The sequence below is a fragment of the Microtus pennsylvanicus genome, chromosome 20 (assembly GCF_037038515.1).
Source record: "Microtus pennsylvanicus isolate mMicPen1 chromosome 20, mMicPen1.hap1, whole genome shotgun sequence".
NCBI lineage: Eukaryota > Metazoa > Chordata > Mammalia > Rodentia > Cricetidae > Microtus > Microtus pennsylvanicus.
This window is the reverse complement of record NC_134598.1, coordinates 11,447,293-11,470,426: the sequence shown is the minus strand read 5'-3', so window position 1 is coordinate 11,470,426 and position 23,134 is coordinate 11,447,293. Positions and strand designations below refer to the sequence as shown.

Sequence of the window (23,134 nt, the reverse complement as noted above, 5' to 3'; positions counted from 1 at the left end):
CTGCCTCCTGAGTGCTGGGATTAAAAATCTGTGCCACCATCACCTGGCCTCACCAATTTTTAATATCATGTTTTATTTCGAAAACCCAAGAGAACATTATACCAGTTTTTATCCATCACCTTTGATGCTCAGGGAATAGACAAAAGGATTCAGATTATCTAAAACTTTCCATGGAAAATATTTATTTTCTTCATGTTTGGAGTTGCATTTATCTTTTACAAGTGGAGTTTTTTGTTTTAAGAGGAAATATGTTCATTAAACTTGTTTATCTTGAAACAGCAACGAAATGCAATATATTGTTTGTGTTCTGAAACCTTCTAAAGTCTCTTTGTTTGATGTAAGGTATTCTTTAAGTTAGCTGGAAAGTATCGTTGAATGATTACTGAATACAAACAATGCTTAGGCAGCTATTGGTTTGTCAAGGGTGCAGCTTATATTTCTGGAAGGCACAATCTCACAGCAGACTCCCTATTCCTCTTGTTCTTAAAATCTTTTTTGCCTTCTCTTGTGTAACAAATCTTGAGCCTCTGGTACATTAGTTCTGCTATAGATGTAACCACTGGAGCTGGGCTCCAGAGCTCCCCACTTTCACCCACTATAATGGTCTTTCCTTATTGAAAAGATAAATTTCCTTAATAAAGGATGAGATTACACTTACCTGTGGTTATAAAGACAGATATTTAGAAGTCTTCCCAACATGACTCCCTGAACATGACCTGGATAAGAGAAACGCTCAGGTCTAAAGGGGGAAAGTTCAGGAAGCTTCAACACTAAACAAAGAACTACAGGCAACTAAGAAATGCTGAGATCTGTAGAAATAGTCTTCCACAAAAAGGAATACCAATTGGTTAGCAAATCCCAAGCGACCAACACCAAAAAAGATACATTTGGGGTATACACACACACACACACACACACACACACACACACACACATATATATATGCATATATATATTGAAATGAGAAGGTTATATTTATTCCTTTATAGGAATATATGTATGTTTATATGATATGTGTGTATCTATATGTATCTGTACACATGTATATGAATATATAAAGAACTAGAGGTCATAGCTTTGAAAGAGAGCAAGGGAGGTATATGGGAAGATACGGAAAGAGGAAATGATTATATAGTTTTTTTAAAAAAAAATAAATGTAAAAACAAAAAATGCTTATTGCTCACTTTTGGGAGGCCAGCCCCCAGAAGTCAACACCAGGGTATGTAAGAAAATCCACGAATGCCGTGGGGGCTAGACTTTTCTATCTGAGGGGTAAATAAGGAGACACACTGCTTCTGCTGGTAATGTAAGCAAAAAGGAATAAGCACTCACTTTCCTGATGGTAACATTCTCCTTTACTTTATCTTAGTGTCTTTCTCGACGGTCTCTCTTCATGTAGAAACATTTCTGTCCCTCCAAGATACGTATTTTGATATTCAATTTCACATGACTACGCATCTTCCCTTTGCACACGTTTCTCCTCCACATCTCTAGTCTTACACAGCTTCATTTTCCTTGCCTCCACAGTTACAAACCTCCACACAACCACAGCTCTGCATCTCATTTACATAGCCTCTCAGCACTTGGGACAGTTCCTACATGCAGCTCCTCTATGTAGCAGCGGCTCCTACACAAACAGCTTTCCCTCACACACACAAACTCACACACACATACTTCTCCATCACTCATTCATTCTCAAATCACCTCACTCATTCATGCTCTCATATTCTCTCACGCTTCTCCTTCTATTCACATTTCTCTCTCCCACATCAGCCTTCTCTCAACACGGCTGTTTCTGTCTGCTGCTTCTCCCTTGTCATAGCCAAACTCTGGACAAGTATAGGTTGTTTTTCAGGGCACTGCCCAAACTCTAAACATAAGTTAAGCCACATTCTTGGGCTAGGAATGTCACAAAGATCCATGCACGTAGCTCTACGTTGGTGAGGGTACTCAGATAGAAAATGACATTGGAAATCAAGACTTAACAATAACAATGAGTTAGCAGGACCTTGAATCTGAGAAGGGACTACATGCAGACTAAAGTTGTTTCAAGTTTTGGCATTGAATCAACAAAACTGCATCTGGAGAATGACCTTATATATTATTTCTAGGTCCAACCAGCCTGCTTTGAATCTGCTGAGGTCTTGGCTAAAAGCCTGTTTTAGTAGCTGGGAAATCTCCTATGTCAATCTGGATTATGAAGAATATCCTAGTATTTCTGTTAATCAATATTACACAACTTAAGCATAATCATCCTCTAGATCATCCACAGCTATATGTGTGCCCAATAGATAGAATATATACATGCAATAACACACAAGCGGTCGGAATATAAGCGAAGCTGTTATTAGGGAAGAAATGAAGTTCTTAGGGGAGAAATGAAGGGACTCATGAGAGAAATTACAGACAGGAGCAACTAGGGTCCACAGTCAGTGGCCCAACGGCTATGCTAGATGGGGCTCCCCACCTGGGAATTATGTATCTGATGGGTCTACCTGCTGAACACTAATTGTCACCTGATGTATACTCTCAGAGTAGCTCTCTACAAATGTTAAGTCAATGCATTTATTAGTCCTATATATTATAATCAAAATAGAATTATAACATTCATGCCTTTCCTTTTCTTCCCTCCAAACCCTCCCACCTCTCTTCCCACTCTCAAGTTCATAGTCTCTTTTTATTTTATTATTACTGTTACATAACTAGATATATGATATGTGAACAAGGACGTAACAACAACCCTCTGAAATTATTTATCTATTGTGCATATCATCCTATGTGTATGGTACATTCACAGAATGGCACATATACACATCCATGTATGTTGATAAACACTCCTCCAGTGAAACCAAGGCATTTTAAGAATTAATTCTCCTTTTTAACCAAGAATTTAAGTTGTAGGTAAAATGCTTTTGAAGACTTGAAATTCAATTCTGTATCCTAATCAGAATGTTTTAAAGTTAAGAATAAAAAGCAATATTTTCAAAGCTATTTCATTTTATTAACTCTTTTAGAAATATATTTGGCTTCTGGATGTTTTTCTATATGTTCTTTTTAAATCTGTGACTCTTTTACGCAGTAAAACATTTTCAACTTGAAAAAACACGAAATATTTATATATTTTTATATTTATATATAATTTGTAGCAATCAAAGCACCAACATCTTAAAAATAACACCAAATCTCTCAAGAGAATGTTTCATTGTCATATATTAGCAATGATCCATTTAGTTAACATACATTCTTCCTGCTAAACAGCTTTGTTAGCTATTACAGAGTTATTCAACTGAAATAGGTTTTGACAGCTAAGCCTTTACTGTGCCCCTAGACACACAGTTCAAATACCACTTATCTTAAGAGTGTTGTCTTTCCAAACCTTCTATATTACTTTACCCTCAAGCCTTTACATTTCTCCACCCTGCCACCATCCCAGAATAGCCATTCTGAATTTACAGGTTATCTCACAAAATTAATAATTTTGAATGTGTTTTTTTTAGCAAAAATGAATTCTAGTAGATAATTCCCATTCTAATTATGTAAAACACATCTGTTTTGTTCACTCATCATATTGATCTTCCAGAACTAAGGTATCTAGGTTTGAAGGAGTTATGCTCTGTTATATAAATACAATGTCATAATAGTGATGATTTTGCTAGAGATATATCACTTTGTTAGAATGCCGACACTTAACTGCAATCCCTGCACTTGAGATGCTAAGGCACATTTACCTCACAAGGCTGAGGTGAATCTGGGCTCTATAGGAAGATCCTATCTGTAAATAAAAATATTCATTTCTTTTAGAATTAAAAGGTAAGATAAGATTTTTCTTGGTATAAAATTTTATCTGTAAACATCTCAATGGAAATCTAGCTTCAATATTTTTGCTATATAAAATAATAACTCTACAATATCTTAAATTTTATATTCTATTTATTTCTGGCATGTGTGTGTGTGTGTGTGTGTGTGTGTGTGTGTGTGTGTGTGTGTTCAACAGGGTCCAACAATGAAGACCAGAGTATGACGTATGGCAATTGGTTTTCTCCTTCTACTATAAGATTCTTAAGGGTCAAACTCTGTTTGTCAGGCTTGGCAGCAAGTACCTGAATTCACTGAGACATCTATTGCCTGCAAAACAATCATTTTAAACTTATCTCCTGTTAACATTAACCCACGCTTAGGGTTCATTAGGAAGTGTATATCAATTCAAGGAAATAAGAAATCTGAAGTCTTTTTAAAAACTATCTGTTTCATTTTATATTTTGTATCGATGTATATGCTTGTATATGGACATTTATTTGCAAATAATTTAATACCTTTAACATTTTAATAAGTCAAATAATAATTCTATTATATTTCAAATTTCTGTGACATTATTGCATATTTTATTTATTTATGGAGGAGGTTTCCACTCAGTCAGATGTATAGAGACCAGTGTCTAAGATCATGATGTCTGTCCTTGATGACTTGACCTAAATTTTGAGATATAATCTCTTATTGAATCTGTTTTTGCTTGTCCATCTGGCCAGCGAGTTAGATCACAGAAATAGCATCTTTAGGGTGCAGACACACTGTATTCAGATCTTACATGGGTTTGGGGACTCCAAACTCATGTTCTGAGGCTTAAACAGCAAGCACTTTACCCAATGTACCAACCCCCATCCCCAAAGTGATTATTTTTAATATAATGAACATTATGGTACTTTATATCATTATATTTGTAAAAATGAAATTTTTGGAGGGAAATTGTGCTATGATAGTCCTTGATGGTCTAGTAATCACTATATCACCTAGATCCACCTCATAGTTTTGGCAACCCTCCTGCCTCAACATCTTAAGCAGAGTTTTTGCTTTCGAGATAAGGTCTCACGATGTAAAAAATCTGAATTGAACTTGTCATCTTCCCAACTCATCTCTCATTTAAGTCACAACCTCCATCTAAACTTGTTTTAATTCAATGATAAATATGAAAAGCTTACTGGTGTTTTTAAGTTGCTTTCCATGTTTTTAAATGATTCTTTCTTTTCCTTGGAGACGACGTCTCCTTAGATTTCCTTGAGAGAGCCCTTGGTACTGTTTAAATAATTGGAGATTGGCATTAGCTAGCTTCCAACAGATAATTGCAGCAATAACAATTTTATGAAGTTGCCTGAGATTGGATTAGGTGGACATATATGCAGAATCACAGGATTACTCTGGTATTTTAAAAATTGTTATAAAATTTCTTGTTATCTAAGGCATGAGCTGAGATGCTCAGAGATGTGACTGCAAATAAATATCACTTTGATTGAAAAATTCACATCTTAATAGGCTGCTTTTAATTAACCTGAAAGATTCCTTTGTATGAATTTTCCTGTTCGCAAAATTAAATATAATTTTTACTGAGTATATTTGCCTATAAGTGTGGTTGGTTGTTCATATCCTCAAGAAAAGATGATGGATGCTAACAAGTTCTTTAATGGTAAGTGAAATAGTAAACTTAGTTTCCTTTAATACATTTAAGAATATTTTACTTGTAACAAAGAAATAAAAAGACAACATGAAACTTGGAGGGAGAACGTGATACTGAAAGGAGACAAGGGCAGTGATGAACAAATATGTTCAATACACATTGTAAATGCATGAATATTCAAAGAATAAAACATACTGTTTAAAATTTTAAAGAATAATTATATACAAAATGAAACTTACACAAAATAGAAGTGATCCAGTCATAAACTTTTTTTCTTTTTCATTTCATAAAACACTAATAATTTCTCACCTATGTTACAGCTCATGTTTTAAGTCTGTTTTGTGGACTTGTATCTGAATTTCTAGTTTTGATTTTAACCCAGACACCGCACTAGAGAACTGCAGAGAAAATTGTGGTGCTCCTGTTGGCTAATTAAAGAAAATCTTGACAGTGTTAGAAGTCATTTAAACATGAAAGGTTAGAAGTTATTTTTTCCAAGAATATCAAATATACATGTCTTAATTACATTGCTAAAATAGGAGGGGAAAGTCCTTTGGAAATGTTGGTTGTGATCAATGTATTTTGAGCAAGCATAACTTACTGATAATTTCTAACTGCCAAATTCAGTTGTTGAAAAACAAATACCTGCTTTTAGATTTGAAAATAACTGGATGCCCACATTTGATTACAGAAAAGCCAAATGCGTTTTACAGAGAAAGAATATTCGCAAAGAGAAAAATATCAAGTTAAGGAATAAGATAATGAACAAAATCATTCTTTAAAACTCTATTTTGGATGTATGTTCCCTGTAATTTCTATAAGTCACAAGCAGGCTTCCTGGTCTCTCACTCTTGTAATTTATTTGACCCTATTCTGAGAATTTCCCTGAGCCTTGGTGTAAGAGTTATTATGTAAGTCGGGCAGTGGTGATGCACATCTTTAATCCCAGAAAGTTGTCCATTTCCTTTATGTTTTCCAATTTTGTGGTGTACAGGTTTTCAACATATGACCTGATGATTCTCTGTATTTCCTCCATATATGTTGCTATGTTCCCCTTTTCATTTCTGATTTTATTAATTTGGATATTCTCTCTCTATCTTTTGGTTAGTTTGGATAAAGGTTTGTCCTTTTTGTTGATTTTTTTCTATTAACCAACTCTCTGTCTCATTGATTCTTGTATTGTCTTTTTTTTCCTATTTTGTTGATTTCAGCTCTCAATTTGATTATTTTCTGCTATCTAGTTCTCTCAGGTGAGTTTGCTTCTTTTTGTTATAAAGTTTTCAAATGTTCTGTTAATTCACATGTGTAGAATTTTTCCAGTTTCTTTATGTAGGCATTTAATGCTATGAACTTTCCTCTAAATTCTGCTTTCATTATGTCCCATAAATTTGAGTATTTTGAGTGGTCATTTTCATTGAATTTTAGCAAGTCTTTAATTTCTCCCTTTACTTCTTCCTTGACCCATTGATGATTCAAGTGAGCATTGTTTTATTTCCATGAGTTTGTGAGTTTTCTGGAATTATTATAGATGTTGATTTCTAGTTTTAAACCAGGGTGATCGAATAAGGTACAAATGTTTATTCCAAAATTTTTTTTTTGTATTTGTTGAGGTTTGCTTTGTTACCGAGTATGTGGTCAATTTTGAAAAGGTTTCAAGAGGTGCTGAGAAGAAGGTATATTCTTTTCTGTTTGTATGGAATATTCTATAGATGTGTGTTAAGTCTATTTGAGGAATAACTTCTGTTACTTCCCTTATTTCCCTGTTAATTTTTTGTCTTACTGACTTTTGTCTTCCTGAATTTGGTGGGAGGAGAGTGTCTCCCACTATTAGTGTGTGTGGTTTAATGTATGACTTAAGCTTTGGAAGTGGTTCTTTTACATATGAGGGTGACCTTGTATTTGGGGCATAGATGTTCAGTATTGAGTTTCCTCTTGATTGATTTTTCCTGTGACTAATATGTAATGTCCTTCTTTGTTCCTTTTGACTAATTTTAGCTTGTAATCTGTTTTGTTAGATATTAGGATAGCTATACCCACTTGTTTCTTAGGTCCATTTGATTGGAATATTTTTTCCCAACCCTTTACTCTGAGGCAACATCTGTCTTTGAGGTTGAGGTGTTTTTCTTGTATGCAGCAGAAGGATGGATTCTGTTTTATTATCCAATCGGTTAGCCTGTGATTTTTTATAGGTGAGTTGAGCCCATTTATATTAAGGGATGTTAATGACCAGTGATTGCAATCTCCTGTTAATTTAATTGTCATTGCTGGTGATCTTAAGTTGTGCATTTTTTTCCTTTGGGATTTGCTGATATGAGACCATCAATTGTCTCTGTTTATGTTGGTGTAGCTAACTTCCTTGTGTTGGAGTTTTCCTTCTAGTATTTTGTGTATGGCTGGGTTTGTGGCTACATATTGGTTAAATCTAGTTTTGTCATGGAATATCATGGTTTGTTTTTCTGTGGTGATTGAAAGTTTTGCTGGGTATAGTTGTCTGGGCTGGCATCCATGGTCTCTTAATGCCTGCATAATGCTTAAACACGACCTTCTGGCTTTTATTGTTTCTAATGAGAAGTCAGGTGTTATTGTGATAGGTCTAACTTTAAATGTTATTTGCCCTTTTTTCTTTGCAGTTCTTAATACTCTTTCTTTACTTTGTATGTTTGTTGTTGGGGTTTCTGTCCTACTGGGTTCCTGCAGTTGTTAAATCCCACAGAAATCACACAGAGTTCTACATTAGTATAAACTGATTGGCCCAGTATCTCAGGCTTCTTATTAACTCTTATAACTTATATTAGCCCATTATTCTAATGTATGTTAGCCACATGGCTCAGTACCTTTTTCAGCGGGGTTGTCACATCTTGCTTCTTCTGTGGTGGGCTCAAAAAACTACAGAAAAGAGATTCCTTCTTCCCAGAATACTTCTGTTCTCATTGACCCAGTTCTACTTCTTGTCTGGTTGTCCTGCCTATACTTCCTGCCTGATTACTGACCAATCAGCATTTATTTAAAACATAATTGAGAGAATATAGACAATTGTCCCACACCATATGTTTAGTGTTTTGATTATTATGTAGTGAGGGGGTCTTGTTTTCTGGATCCAGTCTATTTGGTGTTCTGTAACTTGTATCTTCATAGGCATATCTTTCTTTAGGTTGGGAAAGTTTTCTTCTATGATTTTGTTAAATAAACTTTCTGTGTTTTTGAGTTGATCTTCTCCTTCTGCTATCCCTATTATTCTTAGATTTGGGCTTTTTATGGTGTCCCATGTTTCTGGATATTTTGGGTTAAGCTTTACTTAGATTTAATATTTTCTTTAACTGATGAGTCTATTTCCTTATTGTATCTTCAGCACTTGATATTCTTTCTTCCATCTCTTGTATTCTGCTGTTTATGCTTGTGTTTGTGGCTCCTGATCATTTTCTCATGATTTCTATTTCTATAATTCCCTCATCTTATGTTTTCTTTATTGTCTCTATTTCAGTTTTCAAGTCCTGAATGGTTTCTTTCATATGTTTGATTGCTTTTTCTTGGTTTTCTTTAAGGGATTTGTTGGTGTCTTCCAGTTTTGTTTTGTTTTTTTTTTGTTTTTGTTTTTGTCTTTTCCACCATTTCTTTGAGAGAAGTTCTCATTTCTCTTTCAGAGTTTCAAACATTCTCCTAAAGTTATTTTTTAGATCAATTTCTTCTGCTTCATCTATATTTAGTTGTTCAGGTCTTGGTTTGTAGGGTCTTTAGGTTTTACTGGTGTTGTGTTGCTCTTTGTGGTGTAGCATGTGATCTTACCTCTTCTCCTCATCTTTTCCTCTAATAGATGTGGTTGGGTCTGTCTGAGATTCTGTTGAATAAACTTTGAGGTGCCAGTGAATCCAAAGCTCAGATAGCTGTTCCTCATGGTACAGTCAGTGCCACAGTTCTGGTCACCCTGCTGGTTATGCCATGTTCCTGGAGATAGCTCAGCACTCCTGTGCTTTGCTGTGCTCCCTTGGAGTTTGCTGTCTCAAGCCTATTTTGGCCAAGGTTACCGAATTTGACCTGTTTCTGTAAATCCTGGTCTGGATCCCCTCCTGCAGAATTCCCTGACTTGCAGTTGGTCCTGTAAAGGTCTCTTGTTCCAGTCTACTGCCTTAGAGTTCATAGACTTGGGTGCACCCAAAACTGCAGAGGACCTGGCTCAGGCTTACTCCCTCGGAGGGCACAGACTCACACTCAGATCTGCAGAGGTTTCAGGTTCTTGCCTATTTCTTTTGAAGTCCCAGAACAATTCCTGGACCCACAGATGTCCTGGCTCAGGCCTACTCCCTCTGAGGTCCCAGACTCATGCCTGGGCTCGCATAGATCTCTGGTTCCTTCCTACTCCCTTGGAGGTCCAAGATTCATGCCCAGACTGGCAGAGGTCTTGCTTGGCTCAGGCCTAGTTCCTCGGGGGTCCTAGACTCATGCCCAGACCCTCAGGAGTCCTGGCTTAGGTCTACTCCCTTGAAGGTCCCAGATTCACGTCCAGACCAGTAGCAGTCTCTGGCTCTGGCTCACTCGCTCAGCGGTTACTCCCCAGAAGGCCTGGGTTGGGTTGTGATTACCCGCATCAGGCAGCTGAGTTGCCTATGGTACCAGGGGAAACGATCCCATCTCTCCAGTTCCTCAATTCTTGTGTAATTTAAAAAGGGACTGCGTAGGGGCTCGACCTCAGTCTGAAATGGCAATCCTGCCTCCAAGAATCTCAGAATGAGACTGTCAAAATTATGTATTCTTAAAGAGCTCTTTATATTATGATTAATGAGTCTTTGAGTCCAATTTATTGAAGTTAGAAAGTACATTTTAAACAACTCTTAATTTTCACTGTGTTTACTTTATTCCTAATTTTGTCGTTTACTCCTTCAAAAAAAATTTTTATTATTACTACTTATGGTAGAGAAGGTGTGTGTCTGACAAGGAGTGCAAGCGAGGGAGCACAAATACCATGACCCATATGTGCACGGTCAGAGAAAGACTTTGGAGATTCAATTTTTTACATCTACCTCTGGTTCCCTGGCTCAACTCGGGGTCAGCAGATTGTGGCAGCAGCATTTTATACTCTTCCTCAAACCATCACACTGGACCCAGTAATTTTTAATTCAAACTAGCAACTTAAGTTTTTAATAAATATACATATGTCATCGAAACACAATACAAAAACAGATAGTTAAAGCATTCCTGAATAAAGAAAGAACTGCGAGAGGTCTCACCATTCTTGATTTCAAGTTGTACTACACAGCTATAGTAATAAAATCAGGCTGGTATTGGCACAAAAACAGAAACAAATATCAATGAAATCAATTTTAAGATACAGACAAAAGTAAACATACCTATAGACAGCTGTTGATTTTTTTTCCATTTAATAAAGAAGCCAGAAATACATACTGGGAAAATTACAGCACCTTCAACAAATGGTGCTGGACAAACTGAATTTCTTCATGTAGAAGAATGCAAATAATTTTATGTATAGCATCCTTCACAAAGCTCAGCTCCAAATGGATCAAAGACCTCAAAATTAAATCAGATAACCTTGAACTCATTGGCGCAGGAAAAGACTCTCTAAACAGAACACTGCTAGAACAGGCACTAAACTCAACAACTGATATATGGAATCTCATGAAACTGAAAAGCTTCAGTATATGTAACGACAATGTTATTTGTAGGCCAACTTACAGAATGAAAAAAGATTTTTACAAACTATACATCTGATAGAAGGATATATCCAAATACATTAAGAACTCTGAAAATACATGTCTTGAAAACAACACAACATTTAAAATGGGGTACAGATATAACAAGAGATTTCTGAAAAAGGGTTCAAATTCCTGAGAAATACAAGAAGAAATGTTCAACATCCTTAGGCATCAGGAAAATGTAAAACAAAACATCTTATATCCTTCAGAATACTCAAGACCAATGAAATAAATGACAGTTCATGCTGGCAAGAATATGGAGTAAGGGGAACACTCATCCATTGCTGGTGGAGTGTAAACTTGTACAGTCACTATGAAAATCAGTGTGGCATTTTCTCATAAAGCTGAGCATAGATCTACACCAAGAGTCAGCTATACCACTCCTGGGAAATTCACCCTCCTACAGAGAAACTTGATCAACCATAGCCACTCCTACTTTAGTAATAATGCGAGAAATAATCTAGATTCCCCTCACAGATGAATAAATAAAGAAATGTGGTATATTTACACAGTGGAATAACACCCAGCTCTTAAAAATTAAATTTACAGGTAAATGGATAGAAATAGAAAAATTATCCTGAGTCAGGTAACCCAGAGAGACAAATATGGTATGTATTTGCTTCTGTGTGGATATTAGCTCTTAAGTCATTGAAAACTAGACTACAATCTTTAGAACCACAGAAGTTAAGTATAGAGTAAGGGATGAGAAGGTACACAGATAGCTTTTACTAGAAAAGGGAAATAAAATAGGTTGTTGTGGATGGATTGGGAAGGGTTAAACAGAATGGACAAGTGGAGAGGGGTTGGAAAGAAGGAGAAGAGGAAGGGAATAAAATGAAATGCAGCTAAAATTAAGGGTCATTTGAGAGTAGTATGAAAACTTAATACAGTAAAAGTTTCCTAAAATATATACATATATGAAGGCAAAGTAAATGATATCACCAAATAATGAGGGAGACAGAGCCCCAGTTGGCCATTTCTTGTTACCAAAGGAAGCTTCAAGACCCAGGACTGTATACATCTAATTGAGATGTTGGCCCATGGGAACCCCTTAACAACCCAGGCTGTTGCCAAACTACAGATTATTCTCCAAAAACTGATGGCAAGATCCCACTGGTGAAGACAACACCTACACACCTCATTGAATGTGGGGAAGTTGAGCTGGAGCCTACATAAAGCCTTCACCCATGTGTGCTAAGCTATGCTAAAGGAAGGAGCTTTGCATACCACTAAAGGAAAAACATGAACAACAACTCAGCCACAGTCCTTTATTTACAATGGTGTCCTGCCTGTAAGCTGTGCTGATGCAATGGTGGCACAAACTGGTGGGTGTAACCAGCCAGTATCTGATTTGTCTTAAAGTTGACTTTGAAAGATAGAACCCTTATGCAACACTACTGTTTGAACAGGAACCTGAGACTAGATAGCCCAGGGACCATTGGTAAAGTCGAGTACTATTGTTCCACTCAAAGAATGTTAACAATAAAATGATTCCTAATAACATTCCACTATACTCATAGGCCAGTGCCTTGCTTAGACATCATCAAAGAAAATTTTCTTGCAGCAGATGGGAACAAATATTGTCAAACACAGTGAGATATTATTAGGAGAATATCAGAATAGTTTTAGTACACGTACACATATTGAATCCTTATGATTTTAGTTTTTTAAATATAGACCTTCACAGTCTCTTAATTTTAAGATAACCTTTTTAAAACAATATTTTTCTCAACATTATCAGAAGTTTGACTTTTTCATTGTTTTTCTCAAGTAATACATGCTTTAAAAGTATTAGCAATTAAATTTCATTGAATTATTTATTATTATTACTATTATTGCATTGGCTAAAGAATATATTGCTATTGTTTTAAATCAAATTCAGCAGACATGGTTATATGCTCGAGTAACTACTGAGTCTATAGGATTTCAACGCTGACTTGCATAAATTTAATAACACAAAAAATCACTTAATTTGTTAATATCATGTCTAAATTTAAAAATTGAAATTAGTTCCATGAACATTAAACTACATGTTACTGATAAATGAACTCTAACACTGTTCTAGTAGTATCTGTAAAAGATAGTGTGTTTTTAAACAAAGATGCTACAGACATAATTTCAGTTTCTTTTTATTGGATCTTAAAATGCTCTTAGCATACTCCCTGAAACCCGCATGTTTTCAGAACATTCTACATTCTGAATGCTACCTGTCTGTTAAGTGTGACATTGACTTAATAATAAAAATGTGGCATTTCTGTCCCCTTTTAAATTACAGCTGTTAAGAACCGCCACCACACCTGTGTCTATCGGTGTTTTGTGTTTTTTTTAATTGCAACTAGACGCTATAATTACCTGTGCTCATTTCATTTGACCTTTGTAGATGAAGTTAAAACTGCTTTACATACTTTATAAGATGAAAACTGAGATAAGTTAATTTTCCCAGACTATAGAACAATTATTGATAGAATAATGATTCCAAGAGATCTCTGACCTCAATTGTAAAATTCTAATAAGCATGTTATATTACCAGTATAATGCTTCTTGTGTTCTATTTTTTTCTTTGGTAGTATTCAGACTAAATTCATTTGCTGTTGCTTTTTCACCATTGGCGGTAGGACACAATAAGAACATAGAGTTGCAAATGCAAAATACTACCTGAATGTTGTAATCTCATTCAAGTAGTACATACCTTTTATACCCACTCTTCTCTGGTTAATAGTCACTTATTGGATGATAAGTAGTTGCTGAGGATACCAGGATATAAAGAGCATAATGAGATATTACCAATCTGTTTTTCAGTCTTACAATGTTACATGGTGAAAATAGTTGTCAAACCAAGGACCTCTTCACAAGAAGAGGCAATGCATTTTTGTGTCCTGTTTTATTTTTATGATTTTGATTGCAAATTACAAAATTCTGATGTTTAAAACAATTATTTTATGTCTTGAATTTTGGATAAATTGGGTTATAATTATTTAATCAGCTCTTTCAATTTATATTGAACTATTATATACTTTGTCATTTAAACTTAAATATCTTGATTATATTCCTCTATGATTTTGTCTGTAATTCATAGAAACGCTGTGAGAGGTAACAAGACTTACACTTTAGCATGAAATTTAAAACTTACTAATTAAACTAGAAATTTAGATTAGTCACATTGTCATAATTACACATAGGTAAGATAAGTAATCTTATACTTAATATAAATTGTCATTGATTTCCAGTACAAAGCTTTTTACTAATTTAAAAGATCATCCATAATTAGTTACAATTAACTCAAAGTTTATGTTGAAAGAGTAGAAAAATTAAGCTTTTACAAGTTGCTCAGATTAATTTCCATAGTGAGTTGAAGTCTCTATTACCTTAAACACTTACAGGAGAATTGTTGGCATGTAGTTACTGTCATATCTCCAATATATAGGAATATTACATTTGAAAGGCTGTGTTTAGAAATATGGATTCTGTAATTTATTGTTTATTGGATACATACCTTCTCACATGGATTTTATATTTTTTTTCTAGAACTTGAGTGAGATCACAAAGAAAAATGAAGAACCATACAAGACAGATAGAGTTTACCCTTCTTGGACTAACAAATAATTCTCAGCTTCAGATTGTAATTTTTTTGTGTCTTTTGCTAAATTACTTGCTGAGTATGCTAGGAAATTTAACTATCATTGCCCTCACACTGTTAGATCCCCACCTCAAGACACCAATGTATTTTTTCCTCCGTAATTTTTCTTTATTGGAAGTTTTGTTCACAACTACCTGCATTCCCAGATTCTTAATCACCATTGTAACCAAGGAAAAGACAATATCCTACAATGATTGTATATGTCAATTGTTCTTTTACATATTCCTGGGGGCCACAGAGTTTTTCCTCTTGGCTACCATGTCCTACGACCGCTATATTGCCATCTGCAAGCCTTTGCACTATACATCCATCATGAGCAGCAAAGTTTGCCATCAGTTTGTCCTGGGTTCTTGGATAACTGGATTCTTAGTGATTTTCCCACCATTGATTATTGGCCTTGAATTGGATTTTTGTGCATCAAATGTCATTGACCATTTCCTTTGCGATGTTTCTCCTGTCCTACAACTTTCTTGCTCAGACACACATGTTCTAGAAGTAACTTCCTTCATCTTAGCTCTCATGACACTCCTTGTCACGTTAGCAGTAGTAATCCTTTCTTATGCTCACATTGTCAAGACGATTATCAAATTCCCTTCAGCTCAGCAAAAGAAAAAGGCTTTTTCTACTTGTTCTTCTCACATGCTTGTTGTTTCCCTCACTTATGGAAGTTGCATATTTATCTACATAAAGCCATCAGCAAATGAAAGAGTTGCTTTGAGCAAAGGAATAGCTGTACTCAACACTTCAGTTTCCCCTTTGTTAAACCCATTCATCTATACTCTGAGGAATAAGCAAGTTAAACAAGCCTTTGCAGCAGTACTTAGAAGAATATTTTCTGCTTCACAAAGGTAATAGTGTTTAATTAAATGATTAACCTAAAGCATAAAAGGAACTTGAAGCAGAAGTTTCAGTTTTTATTTTAACAATGAATACCTAGAAAGTAATTATTTGTACAATTTTAACTTGTCCAAGGTTAGAAATTAATCCGTCGTGTGCCTTTTTACTTTCTCTTTTATTCATTATGAGAGTCTTTTTATGCTAATAATATAAAATCCAAAATTGTTTTGATTTATAAGCATATATTAATTCAGTAAACACAAATAATTAAATGACTGTTACTTGAAGAAATAGACTTTATCTCCTTAACAATTTTAACCTTTAAAAGCTTTTGATGATTGTAATTTTGTAATTATTCTACATGCTAAAAGTGATCTAAGAAAGCCTATTCCTTAAAAATAATTTTATGGGTTAGTTTATGAAGTGACGCTTTTAAACAAAAAGTACTATTTCCTGTTAACTGAATCATGTAGTTCAATTATTTGGTATTTATTATTTGTATTAGATAAAGTTGCATAGAAAATAAAATATTATTTAATAAATAGATAATTGACTCACAGGGTCTTTTTTAGGTTTGGTATCATTGCTGAAAGCAATCCTTTGGCAGTGAAGACTGATGCTAACCTGGTTTACAAATGAATCTCACAATCACGAAAATCAACAATCTCAGTGTATGTCCAGGCTCCTGATACAGCTGGTCACGATTCAGACTGGTATAGATGCTTGCCACACCTTGTCTCAGTGTGTTGTGGGCAGCTCTAGAGTGTAAGGTTTTCCTCACCGACATAAAAATTGCTGTGCTGTCCACGGCTAGAGGAGATGCTGCATAGTCTCCTGGCCGCCAAGGCTAATGCTATGCTGGACTGTACCACAACAGCCTGTGCAATCACTAGAAGAGAAATAGTGCTCTAGTTCAATGAGGGATGGCGATCGTGATGGTCTAAGTCCAAATAAATCTGTCCCTGTGAGCTTCAGGGTTCAACCCGTTAGAGAACTCTGACCTAGGAATGAAAGAAAGCCTTTGGGTTTTCTTTGGAGAAGGACAATGAGAGAGTCTGGTTCTGAATGGCAAAGCACAGTCTTCAGGAACTTTCATTTCTTGCTCCCTGGAAAGTGGTGTCTTACTTTTCTCTCTGCTGTCTGAGGTTGGTGGAAGGACAATGGAAGAATTCAGCAATGGTGACTGAGTCTGTGGATTCAGGCCTGGTGGCATTCCTGTATTCACCCTGATGCTGGGTTTCATCATGTCAGTACTGTTACTGGGTCTCAAATATGAGACCTAGACTTACTCCCTTCTCTTCCATAAAGAACATTTCTTCCCATGATGCTTAGACCTGGAACAGTAAGTTAGATAAAGCAAGTTGGCTCAATGATGCTTTCAATGCATCTCATTGTTGTTGTAAGTCAAGACACTTATTCTCAGTGTGGCTTCCATATCTCTTCTGAAGGAAGTTGGGTGTGTGATGATATGTGCAAATTGGTGTACCTGTGGGGACGTTCCTGGAGGATCTTACTCACCTTAGTGATTTATGTCTTTATTTATTTTGGATCCAAGTATTAATTGCTGTTATAAAGAAACTTGTTTTTGAAGATGGACCGTTTGGCCGTAAAACTTGCTTACTTATTTGTTCATTCTGGAAACATTTTTGCAGACTCAAGTTTACCATCATTGCTACCAATAACTTTCAATCTAAGGAAAATGTTCTTAGAATTGGGGAAATGAACAGAAATCAACACATTTCCCAGTAGTTGGGAGTGGTGGTCAAAAGTCAATAGTCTTTATTGCCTTCTTCTTTTGTGTAAATTATTTATTCAGATCTTTAACTCTCATTCTAATTATTCCTCCAAGCATACTATTTTTCTAATTTTTATTATCTAACTTTTCTGATTTGCATTGTTTAAATGTTATTATTGGATTCATCAATGTCCTTGTTGCCAAATATCTTTGTATTGAATGGAAACTCTTTGAAGAAAACAAACAAAATAAAATAATTTTCATGCCCTCCCCCCTCCGTCCATATCTAGGAAGGTGAACATCCAAACTGGCTAGGCTCCCACAAAGCCAGCACATTGCGTAGGATCAAAACCCCGTGCCATTGTCCTTGGCTTCTCATCAGCCCTCACTGTTCGCCATGTTCAGAGAGTCCAGTTTTAACCCATGCTTTTTCAGTCACAGTCCAGCTGGCCTTGGTGAGCTCCCAGTAGATCAGCTCCACTGTCTCAGTGGGTGGGTGCACCCCTCGTGGTCCCGACTTCTTTGCTCATGTTCTCCCTTCTCCTGCTCCTCATTGGGACCTTGGGAGCTCAGTCCAGTGCTCCAGTGTGGGTCTCTGTCTCTATCTCCATCCATCACCAGATGAAGGTTCTATGATGATATGCAAGATATTCATCAGTATTGCTATAGGCTAGGGTCATTTCAGGTTCTCTATCCTCAGCTGCCCAAGGAACTAACTGGGGACCTCGGCTTGGGCTCCTGGGAGCCACTCTAGGTTCAAGTCTCTTGCCAACCACAGGGCAGGGAACCCTGACTGCTCTTTGGACTGGAGAGGGAGGGGAAGAGGAGTGGGAGGAGGGGGAAAAGGGTGGGAGGAGGCGGAGAAGGGTGGGAGGAGGGGGAGGTAAATGGGAGGCTGGGAGAAGGTGGAAACTTGTTTTTTTTCTTCCTTTTCTCAATAAAAAATAATAATTTTCATGCTACTTATAGTAGTTAAGGATCTGACACAAACAGCTGAGTCAAATGAAAACTAGAATAACCAAGGAAACACGGATCAGGAAAGTAAGTGCTCTAATCTCCAAGTGCTTGGATAAGAACACTGTAGCTACATGGTCTCATCCGTGCTCATCAAAGAAGTGAGAAAATAGGAGAAAGCCAGAAGCAGCTAGAAAAATGACTTTTTGCCCCATAAGATGTTGCCACACTCTGTATGAGACGATGTTGCCACACACTGTATGAGATGTTTCGATTTACTGTTAAGAAAGACCCACAGACAAGCTTTAAGCGAACCTCCAGGAATCCTGCAGAAGATGAAGAGGAAATATTGAGGGAGACATAGGGGTCAAGGGCACCACTCCACAAGAAAACCCACAGAATCAACTAACCTGAGTTCAAAAGGGCTCACAGAGAATGAATCAACAATCAAGCAATGCAGATAAATAGGGAGACATCAGAAAAGCTTCTGCAAAGAGAAGTGAGCAGGAGAAATAAAGGCAGCTTGTGGCATGTAAACAAATTTTTATAAATCATATTCTTAGTGAGATGTGAACATAAAAATATATAAGGAGTACCTTTCAACTCAACATTTGTAAAACCTGACCAAGGGTTTGAATGCCTATTTTCCCCAAGTAATGTGGAACTAAGGGTAGTGGAGTACACCTGTAATCCTAGCGTTTAGGTCTGAGACAGGAAGCAAATGCTTGTGACACATAGCTAGAAAAGACTTTATCGAGAAAAAGCAAAAAGCACTGAGATTTGGGTGACTGTCATTTCCCACCCAAAATAGCTAAAGTTGTCAAGTATCAGAAGAGAAAGTGAAGTGTATGTGCCATTGGAAATACTAAAATGTTGCAGATTTTGCAAAGAATGTCCTGAGTGTTCCCCAGACAACCTAAAATCAAGCTAACTAAGGTTGAGAAGGTGAACCGAGCAAGTAAATGAATATGACACCAAGCCTGACAATCTTGTCCCACGTGGTGGAAGGGAGAACTGAATCTTACAAGTTGTCCTCAGATTTCTAAACCTGTTCTGTGCCAACACTAAGACACACACACACACGCACACACACACACACACACACACACACAATTCAAACATACACATGAATAAAGTAGTAATAAATGTGCACAAAAGCCATTTTAAAAATAGAGCTATTAATGATGTAATTATAACATCGTTGGATGTGTATTCAAAATTCATACCAGAACCCTCAAGACACACTGTGTGTACATTACATCATGCTTCACAAGATTCAAGATGTGTAAAAACATTAATGTCCTTTGAGAGTTTGTGGATAAATAAAATGTATCACATATATTAGATATTATTGGATATTATTCTGCATAAAACTATAGGGAAATATTTCCATATGGCACAGCATAGATGGACTTGGAAGACACCATACATAATCAAGTAGGCCAGCTCTGAAATGACACTGTACTTCTCCAAATATGCTATAATGAAAGTATTCAAATCCAGAGAGAATGGTGGTCTCTGTGTATGGATGGAGAGTTGGTGGATTGTGAATCTGCTATTTAAATATTGAATCATGACAGATGAATAACTTTTAGACAGATATATTGTAGAACACTTCCCGTATAGTTGACCTCATTATGTTGTACGTTTAATTTTGTGAGGAGAGTAGATTTATTTCTGAGCATATAAGCCAGTTTTTTAAAAAACTAATAACAAAACTAAATGGAGAAAAGAAACTTTGTATCGGAAGTTTAGTGCCTTGACTGTGCAATTGCTTGCAAAGATATGTCCATGCCACAAATCATATAAAAGTATGAATATGTCCTACCTACGTGGATTTTCTTATGTATCAGTTCCAGAGAGGATTAGTCCAGAGACACAGGGTGGTCCCTCTTTTAAGAAATATATTTTATAAAAATATTTTATTGCCCATTTATTAGGGTAACAACTGTAATTGTAAAAATTTGAAAAACAGGAAGTTTTAAAAATATATTTAAATGAAGTAGAATCACGTCACCTTCACTTCTCTCTTTCCTCCCTATGAGAATAATAATCAGTTTAATTATTCTTAAAGCTTTACTTCATTTTTTGTTTTTAAAGCACTATAAATAATAATTAGAAACACAACAAATATAAAAATAATGTACAATTACCTGAAAAAATACATGTTTTTCTGATGATTCACTATCATTACCATAAACAGAACTCCATTTTGAAACATTAAGTTGCAAATTAAGTTTTATGTTTGGTACAAAAATAAATATCTCCATTTTCCTTTTAGCATTTTATTTTGTTTTTATTTTCACTTTTTTTCTATTTTGAGAACTTCATACTTTCAATAAACGGATTATAAATAGATAATTCCCATATCATATCATTAAATTTCCTCTATGTCTCATTTAAGAAATGATAGCAACAACTATAAAATTACAACGTATTTATTATATTATCTAACACCACCAAAGTAAAAATATATATACATATATATATATATACACACACACAAACATAGTCACATAAACATACATGCAAGAATATTTGTGCATATATTTGCTTAACACATACATGAATTAACAAAGTTTCCCTGTCTTAATCTTTCCAAAATTATGTATGATGTATTGATATATGTATTACTTGAAATACATAAACTATAATTCAAAATTACTTCGTTTATAATTATCATATACCATTAGAAACCATCCCATAATGTTCTTGCTCATAAATTGATTAAGTGAACTGTAAGCTGAATATAGAAAATGCATTAAGGGTAGCATTTCTGAGATGAACTAAAACAAAGATATGCTCATTAGTTTTATGGTTGAAATTGTCCCATGTTTCATTTGTCATCTATATCAGATAAGTGTTTTTGAGGCAAGTACCTTTCTCACAAGATCCTTAAATGCTTGTTTCACCTGCTGGTTCCTTAAAGTGTAGATAAAAGGATTCAGCATGGGGGCAACAGAGGTGTTGAGCATCGCCACCCCCTTTGTCAAGGTAACTCCAGCCTTGGCAGATGTTTTCACATACATGAAGATGCAGCTTCCATAAGAAATGGAGACAACAGTTATGTGTGAGGAGCAGGTTGAGAAGGCCTTTCTCCTTTGTTGGGTTGAGGGAAACTTCAGAATAGTTCTGAGGATATAGATGTAAGAGAGAATTATCAGCATAAGCGTAGTCATAAGCGTGATCAAAGCCAATATAAAGCTCATGAGTTCTAGGGTACTTGTGTCTGTGCAGGAGATTTGGAGCAAAGGGGCGGAGTCACATGTGAAGTGGTCAATAATGTTGGAGTCACAGAAATCTAGCTCCAAGCCCATGGCCAGTGGTGGAAAAATTACCAAGAAACCAGCCAGCCAGGAGCCGATGATGAGCTGATGACAGATCTTGTTACTCATGATGGTTGTATAGTGGAGGGGCTTGCAGATAGCCACATAGCGATCATAGGACATGGATGCCAGAAGGAAAAACTCTGTTGAACCAAGGAAAATAAAGAAAAATAGTTGGGCAGCACAAGCATTATAGGAGATCGATTTGTCTCCAGTTAGGATGCTGACCAAAAACCTAGGGTTACAGGCAGAAGTAAACGAAATTTCCAAGAAGGAGAAATTCCTGAGGAAGAAATACATGGGGGTCTTCAGGTGGGAATCCAGCAGCGTGAGTGTGATGATGGTTAAATTTCCAATAATGCTGAGCGCATACGTGAGAAACAGAAAAAAGAAAATCACAACCTGAAGGTCAGGATCGTCTGTCAGACCCAGGAGGATGAAGTACGTCACTGATGTTCTGTTCCTCATCCCTGACCATTTATCTACAATAAATCTGTTCAAATCAACACAGAAAACAAGAAAATAAGAACATGAGCCATGAGACAAGCATAGTGTTCTCTTTCTCTCTTTCTCTATGTGTAACAGTGTCTAAATTTTGATCATATCTTTGAAGACCCATTTTCTATGTTTAAAGCCAGTCTATTCTATGTTTTTACTCTGCCACCATCCATTACTTTTACTATTTTATACAATATACTAATTTTATTATTGCATCATATGCTTATTGACCATTGTGGAAATCAGTGATCAGCTTACTCAATTACCCACAGAAATAGTATAGACATCAAACCAAACAAGTAAATAATGTAACTTTTATTAATATTTTTAACCTATTTCCTCAACAAAATAAAAAATCAACAAATGTCATTATATTTCTGTATTTTGAACAATTAAATAATATTCATCTTTTTAAAAAAATCCATACCACAAATTTTGTCTGTTTGTATTATTGGAGGCCTTAAATTTTCAATCTTCATTCCTGATCTTAGAAATATTGAGACTCTTCTCATTAAATTCAATTAATGTAGCAGTTTCAGTTGAATTGCTAAAAATATTTTTTGCAATTTTCTTAAGCATCAAACAGCAAGAACAGAATATATTTTTATGTCATGTACTAATAATTCATATATAAGACATTGAAATATGCAGACATTTTAATATGCTGTTTAAAATTATCTAAAGCAACTATATCAGTGACAAGAACTTGACTTGTTCAGTCTAAATAATTATTCAATGCTCAAAAGACCCACAAGTCAAGGTATTAAAAATCCAATTGACCTAGGAAGGAATGTGCTACATTCTCCACACTTAATGGCTAAAGTGTTTTATTTAAAATATATTTAAGTTGTAAAAATTTAAAGTTAACTAATATGCATATATTAGTTATGTATATGTACAAAACAGCTATAAATACAATTGCATGAGAAGACAGTAAATAAAGCTGAAACATTGTACATAAATACTTGAAAATATCAACTTAAAGAATCAATA

The 23,134-nt window shown here is 35.5% G+C and overlaps 2 protein-coding genes across 2 annotated transcripts; one reads left to right on the top strand and one right to left on the bottom strand.

The window, feature by feature from the left end:
* Positions 1 to 13,343: 13,343 nt before the first annotated feature.
* Positions 13,344 to 22,111, bottom strand: LOC142838563 (olfactory receptor 6C76). The gene is made up of 2 exons (XM_075954033.1): positions 21,197 to 22,111; positions 13,344 to 13,361 (listed from the first exon to the last, which is right to left on the bottom strand). The coding sequence occupies exons 1-2, from the start codon at positions 22,109 to 22,111 to the stop codon at positions 13,344 to 13,346; spliced, it is 933 nt and encodes a 310-aa protein (XP_075810148.1).
* LOC142838609 (olfactory receptor 6C70-like) lies at positions 14,693 to 15,643 on the top strand. The gene has a single exon (XM_075954132.1). The coding sequence runs from the start codon at positions 14,705 to 14,707 to the stop codon at positions 15,641 to 15,643; it is 939 nt and encodes a 312-aa protein (XP_075810247.1). The 5' UTR covers positions 14,693 to 14,704.
* Positions 22,112 to 23,134: the final 1,023 nt, after the last annotated feature.

Bases quoted from the DNA above. Each gene is read 5' to 3' on its own strand.
- LOC142838563 (XM_075954033.1), bottom strand. From the start codon at position 22,111: ATGAGGAACAGAACATCAGTGACGTACTTCATCCTCCTGGGTCTGACA.
- LOC142838609 (XM_075954132.1), top strand. From the start codon at position 14,705: ATGAAGAACCATACAAGACAGATAGAGTTTACCCTTCTTGGACTAACA.